This window comes from Porcisia hertigi, chromosome 36, assembly GCF_017918235.1.
Source record: "Porcisia hertigi strain C119 chromosome 36, whole genome shotgun sequence".
NCBI classification, from domain to species: Eukaryota; Euglenozoa; class Kinetoplastea; order Trypanosomatida; family Trypanosomatidae; genus Porcisia; species Porcisia hertigi.
The window spans coordinates 1,336,790-1,353,309 of record NC_090595.1 but is presented as its reverse complement, the minus strand read 5'-3'; the positions used below and the strand labels follow the sequence as shown (position 1 = coordinate 1,353,309).

At 56.2% G+C, this 16,520-nt stretch overlaps 6 protein-coding genes across 6 annotated transcripts; all 6 read left to right on the top strand.

Annotated features, from left to right (window-relative positions):
• Window positions 1–727: 727 nt before the first annotated feature.
• Window positions 728–4,237, top strand: JKF63_00333 (uncharacterized protein; the record flags this gene model as incomplete). Its single annotated transcript, XM_067896385.1, has 1 exon — window positions 728–4,237. One exon carries the CDS (start codon window positions 728–730, stop codon window positions 4,235–4,237), a length of 3,510 nt encoding a protein of 1,169 aa, XP_067752542.1.
• A 1,884-nt stretch (window positions 4,238–6,121) lies between these two features.
• JKF63_00332 (uncharacterized protein) lies at window positions 6,122–6,511 on the top strand (the record flags this gene model as incomplete). Its single annotated transcript, XM_067896384.1, has 1 exon — window positions 6,122–6,511. One exon carries the CDS (start codon window positions 6,122–6,124, stop codon window positions 6,509–6,511), a length of 390 nt encoding a protein of 129 aa, XP_067752541.1.
• Window positions 6,512–7,416: 905 nt separating this feature from the next.
• On the top strand, window positions 7,417–8,001 carry JKF63_00331 (uncharacterized protein; the record flags this gene model as incomplete). Its single annotated transcript, XM_067896383.1, has 1 exon — window positions 7,417–8,001. The coding sequence occupies one exon, from the start codon at window positions 7,417–7,419 to the stop codon at window positions 7,999–8,001; it is 585 nt and encodes a 194-aa protein (XP_067752540.1).
• Window positions 8,002–8,692: 691 nt separating this feature from the next.
• JKF63_00330 (uncharacterized protein) lies at window positions 8,693–10,249 on the top strand (the record flags this gene model as incomplete). Its single annotated transcript, XM_067896382.1, has 1 exon — window positions 8,693–10,249. The coding sequence occupies one exon, from the start codon at window positions 8,693–8,695 to the stop codon at window positions 10,247–10,249; it is 1,557 nt and encodes a 518-aa protein (XP_067752539.1).
• A 1,580-nt stretch (window positions 10,250–11,829) lies between these two features.
• JKF63_00329 (uncharacterized protein) lies at window positions 11,830–12,750 on the top strand (the record flags this gene model as incomplete). Its single annotated transcript, XM_067896381.1, has 1 exon — window positions 11,830–12,750. One exon carries the CDS (start codon window positions 11,830–11,832, stop codon window positions 12,748–12,750), a length of 921 nt encoding a protein of 306 aa, XP_067752538.1.
• Window positions 12,751–13,321: 571 nt separating this feature from the next.
• JKF63_00328 (uncharacterized protein) lies at window positions 13,322–14,944 on the top strand (the record flags this gene model as incomplete). The annotated part of the gene is made up of 1 exon (XM_067896380.1): window positions 13,322–14,944. The coding sequence occupies one exon, from the start codon at window positions 13,322–13,324 to the stop codon at window positions 14,942–14,944; it is 1,623 nt and encodes a 540-aa protein (XP_067752537.1).
• Window positions 14,945–16,520: the final 1,576 nt, after the last annotated feature.

The window sequence follows — 16,520 nt, the reverse complement described above, 5'->3', positions numbered from 1 at the left end:
CACGCGGATGCCCCCACGCGTCGAGTATGTCGTTTTGGATAAGGTTGGCGCAAGAAATCTCTGTAGTGCTCTGATCGTCACCAGCGAAAGTAGATGTGGAAATAAAGAGGCGCATAAAAAGCGCTAGACCAACAAGTCAGCGCAACAGGACCTCGCCCTAGGGGAGAAAGCCTGTTGCCCCCCCCCCACCCCTGTCTCCACTTTCTGCTGCTCACCCCCTCTGCTTTCTCTGCGTCCACGACGCTTCCGCTACGGTGCGCCCCCTGCCGTCGTCCTCTCCCTTCGGGATACATTCCGCACGATCTCCCCCTCTCCCTCCCACCACTACCAATGCTAACCTTCTATCCCAACTCACTTCTCCTTCGTTCCCCGTGCACCTCTTCCTCTCTCGGTGGCACATCTCGTTGGTCCTTCGTGCCGCGAACTGGCGTGTGCTGAGTGCCATATGGGATCATAAAACCGTAGCTTTGCAGTGCCGTGACGTCTTCAGCAGTTGGAGGGCGGCAGGCCAATACGACAGGGCTTGTGAGGCTCGCATTGACAAAAAAAAGGTGACGTGTCCCTTTTTCCCTCGCAGGGTGGTGACATAACACCTCTTTCAAGTCCCTACGCTGGAGTTTGGTAGCGACGTTCAGCACCATCGCTGTGATCCGTTGCCGCTCCTCTTCGCTGTCGCCTTTGACCACGCCTCTTTTCCACAGCCTAGTATTGAGCCCGCGTCCTGGTGATGCTGCGTCGCCGCGTTTGTGTTGCCCCGTCGCTCGCCGTCAGCCCTGTGGGGCCGACGCCACTGTCATCAACGCCTGCACCGGTGGACAGTCAACGTCGCTCGATCAAGACCCTCGATGTGCGTGAGTATCGCCCGCTGGGCACCCCCATTGAGTTCCGCTTCTACCAGCGTTATGCCAACCACCCTAACCGACAGTCTGGCGTTCAGTTCCTGACGCATTACAACACACACCAGCGCTTTCGCGTCAATAAGGACTTCATTGACTACATGCATTGGGGCAAAGAGCAAGGGCAGGCACGGTTACCGCACAGACACCAGCGTGTCGCTTTCGACTTCGACGACTCGCTGCAGCCGACGCTTGCAGGGGAAAACACAAGTGCCTGGTTCGCTGGTCAAGACCCAACGATGGGGCCGCACCCGGACATCTCGACCACCTTCAACCCCAACAAAAAACTCTTCTCGCACCCGGAGCATTGGAACAAGATGTTCTCCAAGCGACGCCCTGGCGAGGGCGACATCAAGCTCAACGTCCTGCCATCCAACAGCATGCTTGGTCCGATGGTAACCCATACCGATACCCAGGGGATGACCTACTTCCAGACCGAAACGCGTGGCCCTACACATGGCCTTGTGCCGGGCATCAATGCCCCGTTCAAGGGGGAGATGGATCGAAAGATGATGCAAGCAATGTCACAGCCGCTTAACATAAGCCGCACTCTCGCCGGTAACGACGGTCGCTTTTCCAAGACGATCTTTATCAACGACCCGAAGCGCCATCAGGCTCTCTCCGCAACTCTCGCCAGGGAACTCAACCGAGAGGTCGACAGGGCAACAAACGGGCTCTACTCAAAACTCACCGTCCTCACTTCAGCCCAGTCGGGGCTGACAGACTTCTTCTGTGGCGGCACCGACCTAGAAAGCATCGGCTTTGATCATGTCATGGCGCAGCGGCTCCGCAGCGAGGCCGCGGAGCTGGCCAAGTCGGACGACTCGGGGAACAAGAAGGTGGAGGCGAGGATCCACGAGCTGCTTCGTGATGCAGAGCGCTACGAGGAGCGCGCCGACGCGGCCTTGCGCGAAAATGCGGCGGTTATCTGGCGCGTCTACACAAGCCCGCGCCCCCTCATGACGCTTATCAACGGCAAGTGCCGCGGCACGGGGTGTGGGGTGGCGCTGGCGGCGAAGTACGCCGGGCTGCAAGACTCAAGCGAGTTCATCGTTGACGGCCCCAACATAGGGCTCACTCCGTATAGTGGAATTACACGGCTTCTGGCGCGGCCAGAGACATCCCTCAAGTACCCTGGCCTGGCAGAGTTCGTCATGCTTACCGGCACCTCACTCTTCGCTGGTGACGCGCTGCGACTGGGCTTCTCAGATCTCTTCACATCCCTGCCGGATATGTCCTACCACATCAAAGATTGGTTCGACAGCACGGAGCACATGCATAACGATGCTGTGGCGTGGCAGTTAGGGCACCTGCTCGAGAAGTGTTTCCAGATGAAGGACAGTGCGCACACGAGCGCGATGGAGCGCTGCTCCATGACGCCGATCCGCGCCCGCTGGGTAGAAGACGCGTTCGCCGACCAATCCTCCATTGAGGAAATCTTGAAAACTCTCAGCGCGATGGAGAAGCTCTCACTCACGGACCGCCACAACACATGTGACTCTTCCTACTCCACCTCCTACACACTGGCAAACGTGGCAGAAGGAGTGGAGAAGCTGGGTGTGTCACGGCTGCGCTTCGCCCTCTCTCCCTGGGATGTGACGGCGCCCGAGGAGGAGGTGGAGGTGCGACAAGCGGCGGAGATTTTCACGTCGTACGTGCTGGAGCGGCGGGGTAAGATGAACGTTGTGACGCACAGAGATCGGCACAAGATGCAGGCATGGCGGAAGCAGCGCGAGTGCGAGTACGCCGAGTACAGCAACATGAGGAAGGCCCCATACCGTCGCCACGTGTACGCACGACTGGAGGGGTGTGAGGGAACGCTAGTGGACTTCGACTTCACAATTGATCCTCTTGGCGACACGGCGGCCACCGCTGCTAAGACGGGTGCCAGCACAAGCAACCGTGATGGTTTGTCGGGCACGGCCTCCGTGGAGCGCCTCAAGCAAGCCGTTCTGCAAGCCATGAACATGCCCCCTGATCGTGACAGCGACCTCTGCTGGTACTTGCCAACCCTCGACACCTGCCCAATCCGTAACGATGAAGAGTTGGTCGACGTGCTGCACAACGACCCAGGCCTCGAGGACCCGAGTGCACAGCTAAGGTACCCACCAATCTATTTTCTCGTGAAGCGCAACACGCTATACCTGTCGGAGTGGGCCTATGCCGTGAAGCATCAGCTTCTACTTCAGTCGCCGTTCGCCCTCAAGGCAACTCTGCAGTTGCTGCAAGAAGTGCGCGGTGACGGCTCCGCTGAGGCGGTGCGCTCGCTCGCAGACACCTTGGCCACGGAGTACCGCTTCATGACAAGGCTGCTGAAGCGGCCTGACTTCTATGAAGTGGGCCAGCACGTCGACAAGTCACCCGAGGAGTGGGACGTCATCAAGGAGGAGCGGGCGCGCAACGTGCACAAGACGCATCTCCCCACTCGCCCGCTACCGGACTACGAGGCCGTCTTTGAGCGCAACGTAGAGCTGGATGGGCATCGGTTTCAGCTGCGACCACGCTGGTCTCCGCGCACGGTGCAGGAGGTGACGGCGGAGTCCCTCGCGCCTCTCGCAACTCCGCTGGATTTCGAAAAGGACGGCGCGGTGGAGCTCAACGTCGTGGTGTACACCAGCAAGGCAGATCGGCTGGCTGGTATGATTGAAGATGCTGGTGGCCTCGAGGCAGTGGCCAACCTTGGCGAAGTGGACGCGGAGGGCAATGCAAAGGTGCAGCCACTGCAGGGAGACGCACACGTACCAAAGAACGTTAACTTCTACGAGATGGCCCGTCACCCATGGGAGGATACGCCATCCTCATGGCGTCGAGACGGCTTTACCGCTGGCTCGAAGGAATACTTTGAGCAGCAGTACAGGAAGGCGGAGAAAGCCGTGTATGACGAGGCTGACCGTGGCCAGCGTAATTACTGGCCCTCAAGGGAAGCTGTCGACGGCGTCACTGGTGAGGAGTCCAATGCGCTTCTGGAGGAGCGGTTCTTTGCTAAGCTGCGCGATGCAGAGCGCGGTGTCGAGTCGTGGGCTCGTCAACTGCGCAAGAAGGCCGTCGAGAGTAGGCTCGACAACAAGACTGAGATTGCGACACAGCAGGAGAAGATCTACGACGATGAATACTACCGCTGGTTCATCCAACCTGGCCATAACCCAAACCCCTCTGGCCTGCTTCGGGGGCGGAGGAGTGCCGACAGCGCCGGTGGCTCTGTGGACAAGGACCTGGAGGTCTTCCTCAACCAGCTCCTGAGTGGGGCCACATCGCAAGGGGCTGACGGTGCCTCCGGCGATGTGAGTGAGGAGCTCGTTTTGCCCGAAGAAGTAGTCGACGAGGATGCCGATAGCACATGATAAGGCGTTGTATGCGTGAACCTTTGACCGAGAGGAGGAGGGGGGGAGGGAAGCATTCCTTTTCGCCCCACAACGGTGCCGCAGATGTGCTGACCGGGATTCTCTCTCCCTGTGTCTGTGTGTGTGTGTGTGTGTGTCCTGGCGTGAAGTTGCACGCAAACAAGGTTACACATGGTGTTTCGCCAGTGCTGTTTTTTTTTTGCTGTTCTTGCTCCGCTGGACACCGTTGAGGCTCCCACTTCCGCCAACTCCGTCGCCAACCTCGCGTATCCGGCCGTTTTGATCACATCCTTCACTTTTTTTTTTCATTTGGCTTAATGGTTTTTGACCCCTGTGGTTTTTCTTTGCTTGCCCTCACACCTGGATGACGGGGAGAGGCGGTGTCAGTAGGGGGCGGGGAGCGTTCAAGACTCATCCAGCGAGGAAACCAAAAAATTCCCCTACACTCATTTGCTGATGCCAACCCCCCTCTCGTGACGAACAGGATCGCTCACCCACGACGTAATCAGAGAAACCGACCGCTCCTAAAGTCGGTTGTCAGGCCTTGGATGACGCTGCGTAGGAGCGACCTACTACAGCGCACGCGTTTGCACCTGACACATCAGAAGCAATTTCTCAACTCGACTGGTTCCCATCTCACCCGACACCCGACTGCCTACTGGTGGGGACGCCCCTGCCTCCCTGAAGGATGCACTGTGAGGACAATCCGGTACAGCATGACCAGCGGTGAGCCGAACTGCGAGGAGAACGGGGGTAGTGCTTGAGTCGGGGGAAGGAGGGCTGTGCTACGAGGACGGAGTTGATGCCCCTGTTAAGTGTATCCAACGCTGCTTTGTTCCACGTGACGTTGTCTTTGACTTCAGCACGAAGTTGGGGTGTGTGAAGCCCCTGCATATCACGTTGTACGGCACGGGGGAGAGCACCATAGCGAGAATGGTCATCTTATGCTTTATGACAGAGCCCTCCCTCGAACTCGTTTCTCTGTGGAGGGGGAGGGAAGTCACGAGATCACTCTTTGCTGAATCAGTAGGCGGGAGAACATGTTCACACACACACACAGGCACAATGGGCACGTGGGCGGTCCGGGAAAGTGAAGCTGACGACTTTGGGTGCGGCATCCGTGCCGTCTTTCTCCCACCTAAGGTGCCGTTGATGGAATAACAATGATGTTGGTAGACCGCTGCTCATGTAGCGTTTCGTGTACGTGCGTGAAGCGTACAAAACACGCACACGCAAAGAAAAAGGAGAAACGAGAGTATCGCATTAATGTGGCAGAGGATCTGCAAGCGCCCGAAAAAAAAAGGTAAAACGATGTTTGCACTGGGGGCAGATCCGCCTGGTAAGGGGAGTTGTTGATACAGCCTAGTGCCACGATGGAGTTTTGTATATTTATATATACAAATATATATACACGCACATACACACAAAAGAGATCCATTTCATTTCCCAGACTCTGGGCCTGTGGCGATCATGGGATTGTTTAACGGAGGTTCACCATCGAATGTACGTCCACCCGCCTGCCTATATTATGATTGGAGGAGGGGACGTCTTTATTTTCTTTCGCCCCTCACACACACACACACACACACACCACCACCACCATCACCACCACCGCCACATAGTGTACGTGTGGGTGGAGAAGGCAGACACCTTTTTGAACCACTGCTCGTGTATGTGGTGCTGCACCTCTCTCTAGACACGTACCCCCGCCTGCCTGCGGATGACCACCATGCACCCTCTCGTCCTCTTTCTCTCTCCCTGATAACCCATGATACCTTTTTTCTTGACAGAAGCGTGTGCACCCGCTCACTTTCCTGCAGACACGTCGTCTCTGTCATTCCCCTCACCACCACACACACACACACAGACGATTCATTCGAAAAGATGGTCGCCGTTCGCGCTAAGGTGGGCTCCCGCAGTCACATTCGCCAGAAGCAGCTGGCCAAGGGCAAGAAGGTCTTCAAGATCGACTGCAGCATCCCGGCTGCTGATGGCATCTTCAGCGAGGATGTGCTTGGCAACTTCGAGCAGTTCTTCCAGGACAACACGAAGCTAAACGGCCGCAAGGGCAAGCTGACTGAAAAGGTCCGCCTGACGATGAAGGACAACGTGCTGATCATCACCACCACGATGGTGTACCGCAAGAAGTACTTCAAGTACCTCACCAAGAAGTTCCTCAAGAAGAAGGACCTGCGCGACTGGATCCGCATCCTTTCCACTGGCAAGGGGACGTACCAGCTCAAGTACTTCAACATCCAGGACCAGGAAGAGTAATACTACTACACCTGTGGTGCGAAGTCGGTGCGAATGTGCTGAGGGCGGGTGTGAGCCTGGACTAGGCTCACACCCCAGGCAGGCGCACACAGCCGCTGACGTGTCATTCAGACGTGAAAAGCCACAAAGGACACATGCTCTTCTTTTTTGTGCTGATTTTCCTTTGTATTTTCCCTTTTCGTTGTTTTTTTCGTGGTGGTATGACGGTCACCGAGAACAGGATAAAAGGGGACTGAATGGGTGAAACGAGGGGAGGGGACACGCAGCCGCGCTCGTGCGCATCTGCTCTTCCTCCCCCTTCCCGAATCACGGGCTTTCCCTCCCTCCCTGTCTCGAGCACCATCATCTCTACTAGATAAATCAGGAAAAAAAAGCATGAAAGACGAGTCGGATGGTGATTTCGAATGCGACGTGATCATCATCAAAGTGCACGCGCTCGTCTCTTCGTCGGCAAAGGTTTTGCCCGGAAATAGAGCGAGGGAGGAGGGTGACGAAGATGAGCATTTAACCAGCTTATTTTTCGGAATACTGCGCCCTTCTGAAGACCAGCTGAACCCGGGGTGCACGAAAAGAGATGGGCTGCGGAGACTCCTTTTTTTCCTCACACACACGCATAGCGCACTTGGAGCGAGCAGTGCGCCTCGTCTCGTCGTGTGGGGTCCTAGCTGTCTTGCACCAGGAGACGTTCCTGCTCCCTTTTTATCCCCCTCCATCTCCTCTCCCTGACTTCCTGTTGCCTCCACACACTCCCCCAACCTTACCCCATCCCACCTTTCTACTTGCCCCTCCCCATCCCCTTCCTCTTCTACACGGGACTTGTTGCCTGCTTATCACAATTTCGTTTCCTCTTCGCGTGTGTGTGTGTGTGTAAGTGCGCTGCATTTTTCTATTTACGTGGCTTGGCAATGCTGCGCACCACGAGTGTCTCGCGGTACTACCGCGCCACAGCTGAGCTGGACCGCCTCCGAGGCCTTCTGCGCGGTCGTGCACGGCTGGAGCGGAAAGTTGGGTTGAAGCGCATGACTTTTCTTTTGCGCACGCAGACCCGATACCGTGTCGAGCACAAGGCCCACTGGGAGCGTGCTATTGTGCGCAAGAACGTCGATAGCGCCGCGCACGAGCATGGCAGTGGTTGGCAGCACCTCCGTAACGACCTGGCTCGGCAGAACTTGATGCTTTTGCCCCGCACTCAACAGCAGCTGGCTCAATACGAACCGCTAGCATTTCGTGCGGTGGTGGAGCTGTGCGCCTCACGTGTGGCACCTCCACCCCCTCCGATGACGGCGCAGGTGCCGGAAGAGGCCTACGCGCCTCGCCCAGAGGATCCGAAAGTGGCTCACCCAGCGGCAAGACGACAGCTGAAGGAGAGTGTGGAGCGCATGCTACTCGCTGGTCGCTCCGAGGTGCTGCAGCGAGAAGGCCCGCGCACCACGTTGGCGTGGATGGACGCGTGGAAAGGATACGATCTGGGTGCGACGACGCAGAAGTGACTTGTACTGATGAACAGTGCTGCGTACTTGGGAAGGTTCGTTGTGGTTGCTGCGGTACGTTTGTCAGTGCTGCTGCTGCTGCTGCCGTCATCTCTCTTCTTTTTGGCGTCGCGGCGGAAGTACGCAGTTGTGTTTTCACAAGAGATGATTCTCGCGGATGAAAAGTGTGCGAGGTGTAACTGCCCTCGCTATTTCACGTAAGAGTGCGTGAAGATAGACACCGTCTCTTTCCTTGATGGTGATGTGCCTCTCGCTTTCTTGTGAGCCCATTCCCGTATTGAGCTCATGCGCTCTCTGATGCACAGCGTATATGAATGCCACAGCACTATTGCAAAGCGATTTTTTCTTTTGCTGAACCTCCAATGCTCCCTCCCCCCCCCCTACCCTCACCTTACCCTACCTCCACTTCCTCAAATGTCATTTCACAAAGCGTTTACGTGTCTGTGGTGTTATGTGAATGCAAGACGGGTGCATCGCATGAAGCACACACACACACACACACACACTCGCGCAAATAAAAGTCAACGGTCGAATCGCTTCGCAGCGCAAGTAAGCGCTTCTTTTCTCGGGAGGGGGAAGAGGAACTAAAAAAAAATACACCACAACCCTTTTATACACCACACATCTCTATTTTCTTCTCTGCCTACGCATACTGCTCTCAGCTTTCATCGCATACCCTCCGCTTCACCCCATGACTCTCGCCACATTGCCGCATGTCGGCGAACCGCTCATCAGCCTTGCAGTTTACTGCCCGCTGCTTTGTGCCAACAAGGAGGAACGCGCAGCGGACAACGTCCTCTTCTACTTTCCAACCGAAACGCATATCAACTCGCAGATGAACCAGGTGGGCTTCTGCATCGCCATCAGCTCACTCGCACCTCGCTTCGGGATACACTGCAGTCGGCGTCAGACAATCCAGAAACAGCGCAGCAGCGTTTGTCTGATGAGCCCAGTGGAAAACTTGTGGGTGAGTGCGCACGTGCGTGGAGGCATCGAAGCTACACTCGCCACACACCACTTGCTACAGATCAGCTGTGCCTTGTTCGAGCTGCTTTACGGCGCAAACACTTTGCTGCTGCTGACCGTACCTAATACCCACAACAGCAGCAAAGAAAGCTCATCAAATGGCTCAGCCAGCTCACCCTCCTCGCTGCCGGTGATAGACAATACAGTCTCCTCCACCGCGCAAGCACGCGCGGCGCTGCGTTCTTTTTTCATGAAGTGCGCCACGTTCATCTCCAGCGCTTTGGCAGCGCAGTGCAGGGTGCGTGATTGTGCAGCAGAGCCCACTGTTCGACCAGCCGCTGCCATGTCAGCACAGGACTGGGCCCAATACCTCTCCGCTGAGGTGTCATTTGGACTCCCGCTTCGCTTTGTAAGCGACCGCGATGTTTCCTCGGTGCAGCTCGGTCGCGTCGAAGAGGTGGTGCGGCATGTTTTGTGGCGACGTTTGAGTAACTGTGTGGCCAGGCCTGACGATCCCGCGCCGACATGGCTCGTCCGTGACCGTACCCGCTGCTGCATCTTTATTTTGCCGACACTGGATGTAGTTCTGGCAGACAGTGAGTTGCCTTGCGACGTGGTGCAGGCCCTCAAGTACAACCTAATCTTGTGCGCCCCACTGTCGTGCACTTCGTTTCATTGTCATGTGCCGCGGGACGGGTTGTGCGAAGTCGCTGTTTGGCTGGATGGAAATGTGGCCGTTGTACTGGTCGAAAAACGCGAGAGCCAGTCTGCCAGTGTGGGCGAGCACACAGGGTACCCGGCTCTGATGGAATACGCTGAAATCATTGCCGCCGAGACGTGCCAGCTGCTTACCCAACCGGCGGCTGGCTCCACCACCCTGGAGACGAAGTATGCCTGCTGGCTCGCCACACGTGATACCACAACACATCAGCTGTACCACAAACCGGCCCTCAAACCACCAATCTCAGCCTCGAGTGGCCTCGTCGCGCACTGGCGCCTGAGGGGTGCTGTGCTAGAGGGGACACCTTTCCGCTGGGTGATGCCTGGCCTCGTCACATACGTGCGTACACTAGTGTACTCCACGCAGATGTGCCTGTCTTCACCCACCTCAACCAGCGTACTGGATTGCTGGACGCGCTGGCACTCTTTTTGGGTGTACTTGCGCTTTGTCGGTGCGACAGTGACTGTCCTCGCCTGGGATCAGCCGCAACATCAGCAGCCATCGGTGAGTATTCGCCAACTTCTCCACGAGGCGCAGCGCCTTCTTCCCGTAGCGCCCTGATGAAGGGCTGTTGTGGGTCTGCTCGGACCCCTGCAAGGACGCACACGCTGACGGACTTATCGTTTGTTGTTGTTGCTACTTTGTGTCAGGCTGGCTTAGCTTGGCTGTGGACATCAACAGCCATCAGAAAGATCACTCTTGCCCATGCACGCCCATGAAACGAGAAAAGCGAAAGCAAAATGAGAGCATCAGAGCCGTACGCACTGCTGGGGGGGGGGGGAAGAGAGAAAGTCAAAGCATGTAACTGATCGCTGCGCAGTACTGTTTTGAGCCCACTCCCCACCCTCTTTCATCGGTGTGACGCCCTCTAGCTACGTCCCGCAAACCGTCTCTGTCACAAACCTTCTCCCCTTACGCATCCCTAATCGGCCCCAAACGCCCCCACACGCGTGTTTACGGTTGATCTTGCCGTTCTGCCCTCCTCTCCACCCCACCCCCACACGCACACACACCACACTAACCGCTCATGTAACCGTGTACTCTTTAGAAGAACGCCCTCGCTGTCACTTTCTTTTTCTCCCCTCTCCGCGCTAAACCAGCAACCTTGCACTCACTCACTCTCAAATCCCCTACCCCACCCACACCCCCACCCATCATCTCCCTTAGGGTCGAGCATATCGCATCGGTTAATCTCTGTGTGTGTGTGTGTGTGTGTGTGTGACGTATCGAACCCAGCCGATGGGTAACTAGGCCTATGAAACGGCGCCGCTTGGGCATACCGATCCAACTCGTCCGCCCCGGCCACCTTTTTCTCAGGTGTGTATGTTTTGGTATTTCCAGACCGCCTAGTGTCTATCTCTGTCGTTGTGGCCCCTCGCCACATGTATTTGTTCGTATATGAATGTGTACATGTTTCTCATCAACACTTTGTCTTGTTGCATTTTAACTCCCCCTCCCCCCTCATACCTCTTCCGAGACCCGCCGCACCTCTACCGCTGTTTTTCTTTTTTTTGCAAATTGTTCAATTATTCAACCCCCTAACAAGCAAACACAAAGGGGAGGGGGGAAGATGTGAAGTATGAGCAACAGCACCCGTGTACATCCTCTGCAAAGGCGCGCGTGTATGCATGCATGCCTTCGTTTCTCTTCCCCGCCCCCGAACCTCTCTCGGACACACGCATCAGTCCACCCCACTCCTTTGCGCCTCTTTTGTTTTCTCGTAAATTACTGCCCCCCCCCCTCTCCCCCCTCTCCCTTTTCTCCAATGTGGCGTGGGGGGGGGGGGCAGACGTCGCAAAGTGAGGATATATCCTGTGGTTCCGCCTTGATTTCGGGGCTCGGTATCCCCTGACCTCCACGCGCCTACCTTCAGCCACACTTCCCCTCCCCTACCCTGCACTGTAACTTCGACCTTTCCTCACCACTTTTCTTCGGCCTTTCAACCTGGTTTACATTGATTCGATGTGTGTCCTCCTCCACGGGCGCTGCGTAACGCACACCCACGTGCATATGATGGCGTCCTTTTATTTGACTTTTGTGTGCCACCCTCTCCCCCCTTCCTCCCTCATCAAAGTGGTAGCCCACAACAGGACCAAGGACACACATACAACCACAGCAGCGGCGTGGAGAGGAGGGAATCCATGGACAGCCTGTACTTCATTGGCAAGGCACAGTTTCACCAGCTGGCCACGCACATCTCTCTCTACCATGAGGACATGTCCGCCGGGTATAAGTCTCTCAGCACAGATGCCCTGAGGGCTGTGGGGTTAAAGCCGCACAAGTTCACCTACTGGAACGTTCCGATGATGAGCGGGTACCTTGGCAAAACGGTGCCCCTCGACATCCATGGCGGATATGTGCTGGTAGACGAGGAAAAAGTGATGTCTATGGCGACAAGCTACGGCATGCTGCGCTACGCCCTCCTAACCAGTGCAGTGCGCGCCAAGGAAGGGGGGAGGTGGCGATACGATTTCATGACCATGAACATCACCCTCGTCATTGGCGCCGCGTCGGGGTTCAGTTGTTTGTCGTTTGGTCGCAAGCGCTTCGGCTGGATGCGGCGTCACCCGGTTGGCTCTGTCATGGCGAGCTTCGTTGCCTGCCTTACCACAACGGTGATCGCGCGCCAGGTGATCAAGGGCTTGGGCATCGGTGTCGTTCAAGCCCAGAACAGTCACAAGAAGGCACTACATCGTTTGCACTGCGTCGATTGTCTCGAGGACGTCAACACGTACACGCTAAACCAGATCGAGGAACTCAAGGCACAGCAGATCCCTCAGCAGCCGGGCATGCCGCCCCCGCCGGAGGAATACGTTAAGCGCTTCAAGAAGGGCGTAGAAATGCAATGCAGGCTCCTCGAAACCGACATGGAAGAGGTTCGCCTCATTCGCAAGTGGTCGAGGGGGTCGCTGTGCGACGTTCATCAACACCTCCGAGACGACCCAGAGGGTTATAAAGAACCACACGGACTTGTCCTCCTCGCTTCTGACCGCGCACGCGCAGCTGAACGACCGCCACTGTTGACAGAGCCCGAAGACAAGAGGAAGTCTGAAAAGAAGTAACCATCGCTCACAGGCTCCTCTCTTTCTCTCTCTGTAACTGCGCCTGTGTGCATGTGTGTGTTCACATATTCGTGTTGAAGGAGGGATCAACCAGCAAACAAAATAAAAGATGCGTTTGGGGCAAGAGCGTCTGCCTGGTGCGTCTACAGTGATGAGGGCTGATGCTCTACATTCTGCAAGACACACACAGGAACGCGGGGCCGGCGCCCCCTCACGCATGTCACCGGGGGCTGCATGCCTGTGAGCGCGAAGAGCTACAGAAGGCCACGAGTGTGCGCGTGTGGGTAGTATGCGAGGACGAGCGATTTTGTTTTTTTTTTGTGCGTAAAAGCAGTGTCTCTCCGTAGTCACACGCGCTCGGTAGAACTCTCCTTCCAGCACCCCAGACTCCCCTTGGACGCTCTTCTCCCCGCGCTGCCTTCTCCTTTCCCTGGCTTTACGAGGACAACGATGCCACACAGCGAGTACTCCTGCACCCCCCCCCTCCTCTCCAGAGACACCAACGCCGTTGGTGCACCGTCTAGCTGGTCCTGCAGTTTTTGTCCTCATCCCTTCCCCTTGTCGGTAAGACATGAAAAAGGCATTCGACATCATTGTGATTGGCGCCGGCGCTGCGGGTTGTGCGGCCGCGCGCACCTGTGCCTTGAAGCACCCTGGTGCCTCTATCGCCCTTGTTGAACAGGGTAGTCGCGCTGCTGTACCGCAGGCGGTGCGGGTACCATTAATGCAGCCCTACATCGCAACAATGCGGAAGGCAAAACACCTTTTACAGACATTGACGTGCATAGCGGAGGACAACCTAGCTGGTCGCTCTCTGGCGTACACCCTGGGACGTGGACTCGGCGGCAGCTGTATTTGCAACGACATGAAGTACATGCGCGGAACCCGCAGAGATTACGAAGAATGGGCTGACCCCTCATGGACCTATGACACCCTACTGCCTCTCTTCAAGAGTCTGGAGGCGAACTCCCGCGGCGGCTCGCACCACCACGGCAAGGACGGCCCCCTGCGAGTGACAGATGCGCAGCGCAGCAACATTGACTCCTGCATGAACGTGCGGTTCTTTGAAGCCTGTGAGGCAGCGGGAGTCCCTATGGCGAACGATCTTAACGATGGGCAGGCAGATGGTTTCTCGGCTATGCAGTCCTACATCGATCAAGGTGTGCGTGTGGATGCTTTCGCCGCGCTTGTTGGGGACACGCAGCACCGCTTTTCGAATCTCGACCTCCTGGTGGACTCCTGCGCTGAGCGAATTCATTTCTCAGCTGGGAGGGTACGCTTTGTGGATATCACGCATCGCGGGAGCAAAAGGATGCTAGAAGCTCGACACGTAGTGGTGTGCGCTGGAACACTGCGCAGTCCACTCCTGCTGCAGCGCAGCGGCATCGGTGCGGAGGGTGGCGTGCTGGACTTGCCAGCGGTTGGCCAGAACCTGATCACCCCAAGCACCGCCGATGTCGTCTTTCGCATTGACCACTCGGCCAACGTCTACAGCAAGTCCATCAGCTGGCGCAACTCATCGTACATGTGTCAGCAGTGGCGCGAGTACAAGGAGAGGCGTACGGGCGTGTTCAGCTCCTTTATCGAGGGCGCTGCCTACGTACGGTCGCGTCTGCAGCAGGACGCGCCAGACTTGTCTATCCTCTTCTTTCGCACTCCACAAATGGGGATGACGCACTGGACAAACTGCTGGCCGATGGACGGTTTCACGATGCGGGTGACGCATCACTACCCGTCGAGTCGGGGCGAAGTGCGCTACGACCGCAAAAGGGGCACCGCGCTCATTCGAAGCGGGATGCTCTCGACAAGAGAGGATGTGTTAGCCATGGATGAGGGGATACAGTGGGTGGGCCTTCTGGCCTCGCCCAACAGCACTCTACAGTCGGTGTTCCACGTCAATGAAAAAGAACGGCATGTGAGCCCTTTCTGGACCTACAAAGCTGCACTACATCATCCTCGCGGAGGCCTGAACACGCAACGCGACACAGCTGCCTTCTTGGCGGAGCACGTGAGGAGCGCTGGGGATCTCTTCGGCACCTGCGCCATGGGCACTGTGGTGAATAGCCAGCTGCGTGTGAATGGGATTGACGGGCTGTTTGTGGCAGACAATAGCATAGTGCCGGTGCCCACAGTGGCGAGCAGCAGCACGCTTGGCAGTGTCATTGGTGCCCGCGTCGCTTCCTTTATTCAATAAGGCGCGGTGAGTTGACACGCTTAGAGCAACCTCATCTCTGTTCCCTCCCCCCCCCTCTCTCTCTCTCCCCCCCGCAATATTTGCCGATTCGCATTCACGCGCTATGCCCCAGACGTTGTGCTCGCTTCGCACATATAGCGGCTTTGTGGTTTTGATCTTTGCTGCGGGCTTTTCGCATCTCCATCCCCGCCGTTACGCCATCGTCATCTGATGGTGACTCTGCCAAAGTCGCATCATAACGCAAAGTAGAAAGAAGGGAGCAATAATGGAAAGAGCGGCAGATACAGATATCGGAAGAAAGCATAACACTCAAGTGTAGAGCGTCTGTGTGTGTGTGTGTGTGACATTAAACTGCACTGTCGCACTTGAACGAGAATCGTCATACTCCCATAGTGTCACCGTACGCAAGGCCTCCAAGACGCTTGAGGCTTCGCTGATGCTCTCATCACTACCCTCCCCCACTCCCTCTTCAAATTGAAATGCCTCTTCCTCCCACTGCCCCCCCCCCTTACACCGATGCACTCATGTGATCTCGTTCTTTTCCTTTGTGATTGCCGCGGTATAACTCCTCTGTGACTGCACGCCGACATACAATCACGCCAGAAGATCCCACCACAAACAGTGGAGAACCGAACACGGAACCCCAAATAGCCTTACAGCTTCTCAGGAGGAGGAGCCCTGGCGCATCCCCTCCCCGTCGTTCTTCTCCGTAGCGCACACACCAGCTTCACACCCTCGCTGCGACCGCTTACCCACCCACACAAGCACACGCACCCTTTCACGCCCCCCGCCCTCCCCTCCTCTCTCCAGCCAGCATAGACGCACACTACTGGCTGTCCTGCCACAACCTCCTCCCTCTCAATCCCCTTCAGAAAAGGAAGTAGTGAAATTACTTCTTCCGTGTACCACTTTATATATATATATATAGACATAGTTGTGTTTTTTTTTTTTATTACTGCCGGTATTGTCGCTGTAACCTGTTCTCATCATTTAAAGGGCAGCTTTCTCTCTCATATATACACATGTGTTGCAATTCCCCCGATACACCCTATACATATATACATCCCTAGATACACATGTTTTGTGGTGGTGGTTGCTCTTCTTTCCCACTCCCTCCCTACTCTCCACGTGTGTACGGCGACATAGATAGATCAATCGATTTTTTTTTGTGTGTGTGCGGGTATGAAGGGAGTTTGTCTTCATGCGTGATTAGTCTCAGGAAACTTCAAGACGTGGCTGTTACTTTTCCATCTGGTGCTGCTGCTGCTGCTGCTGGTGGGGTACCGCCTTGGGGAACACTATCCCCACATTCCTCCATTCACGCTCTGTCTGCTCTTGGGCTCCTTCCCCCTTCTTTTCGGGCGTGTTGTTGTCGTTTCCTCGCTCGCTGCTCTCTTTCTTCTGTCACTTTGTAGTATCGACTGCATTCAAGGGCGACATTTAGAGGCAAGAGATAGAGGTTACCGCTTTTTATAACCCTCGCTTCTTGGCTGCCACGTATCGCCCCCACGCGGACAACTGTTATTGACACAGAGAGAAGGGAATAATACAAGGCGCGCTTCCCTGGAGTTCAACT